The following is a 402-nucleotide window of genomic DNA, read 5'->3' on the forward strand; positions in this document are numbered from 1 at the left end:
ATGTCTTCCTACGACCTGTGTCCTCCCAACCCCTGTGGGCCAACCCCACTTGCCAACAGCTGCAACGAGCCCTGCGTCAGGCAGTGCCAGGACTCCCGGGTGGTGATCCAACCCTCTCCCGTGGTGGTGACCTTGCCCGGACCCATCCTCAGCTCCTTCCCCCAGAACACCGCCGTGGGCTCCACCACCTCTGCAGCCGTGGGCAGCATCCTCAGCACTGAGGGGGTCCCCTTCACCTCCGGCAACTCTTTGGGATTTGGGAGCTTCGGCTACCCAGACCTGGGCAGTGGGTACAGCCGGCCCTACCGTCGCTACACCACCGACCGCGGTGGTTTCTATGGGCCATGCTAAAGTGTGAGGAGCAAGTAAGAAGAAATGAGCAGGAAGGCTGAAGCATGACCC

General features: G+C 62.2%; 1 protein-coding gene across 1 annotated transcript; it reads left to right on the top strand.

Moving 5' to 3' along the window:
* On the top strand, positions 1–351 carry LOC104164315 (feather beta keratin-like). Its single transcript, XM_009703604.1, has one exon. It carries the CDS (start codon positions 1–3, stop codon positions 349–351), a length of 351 nt encoding a protein of 116 aa, XP_009701906.1.
* Positions 352–402: the final 51 nt, after the last annotated feature.

Source organism: Cariama cristata, unplaced genomic scaffold, assembly GCF_000690535.1.
Source record: "Cariama cristata isolate BGI_N322 unplaced genomic scaffold, ASM69053v1 scaffold28937, whole genome shotgun sequence".
NCBI classification, from domain to species: domain Eukaryota; kingdom Metazoa; phylum Chordata; class Aves; order Cariamiformes; family Cariamidae; genus Cariama; species Cariama cristata.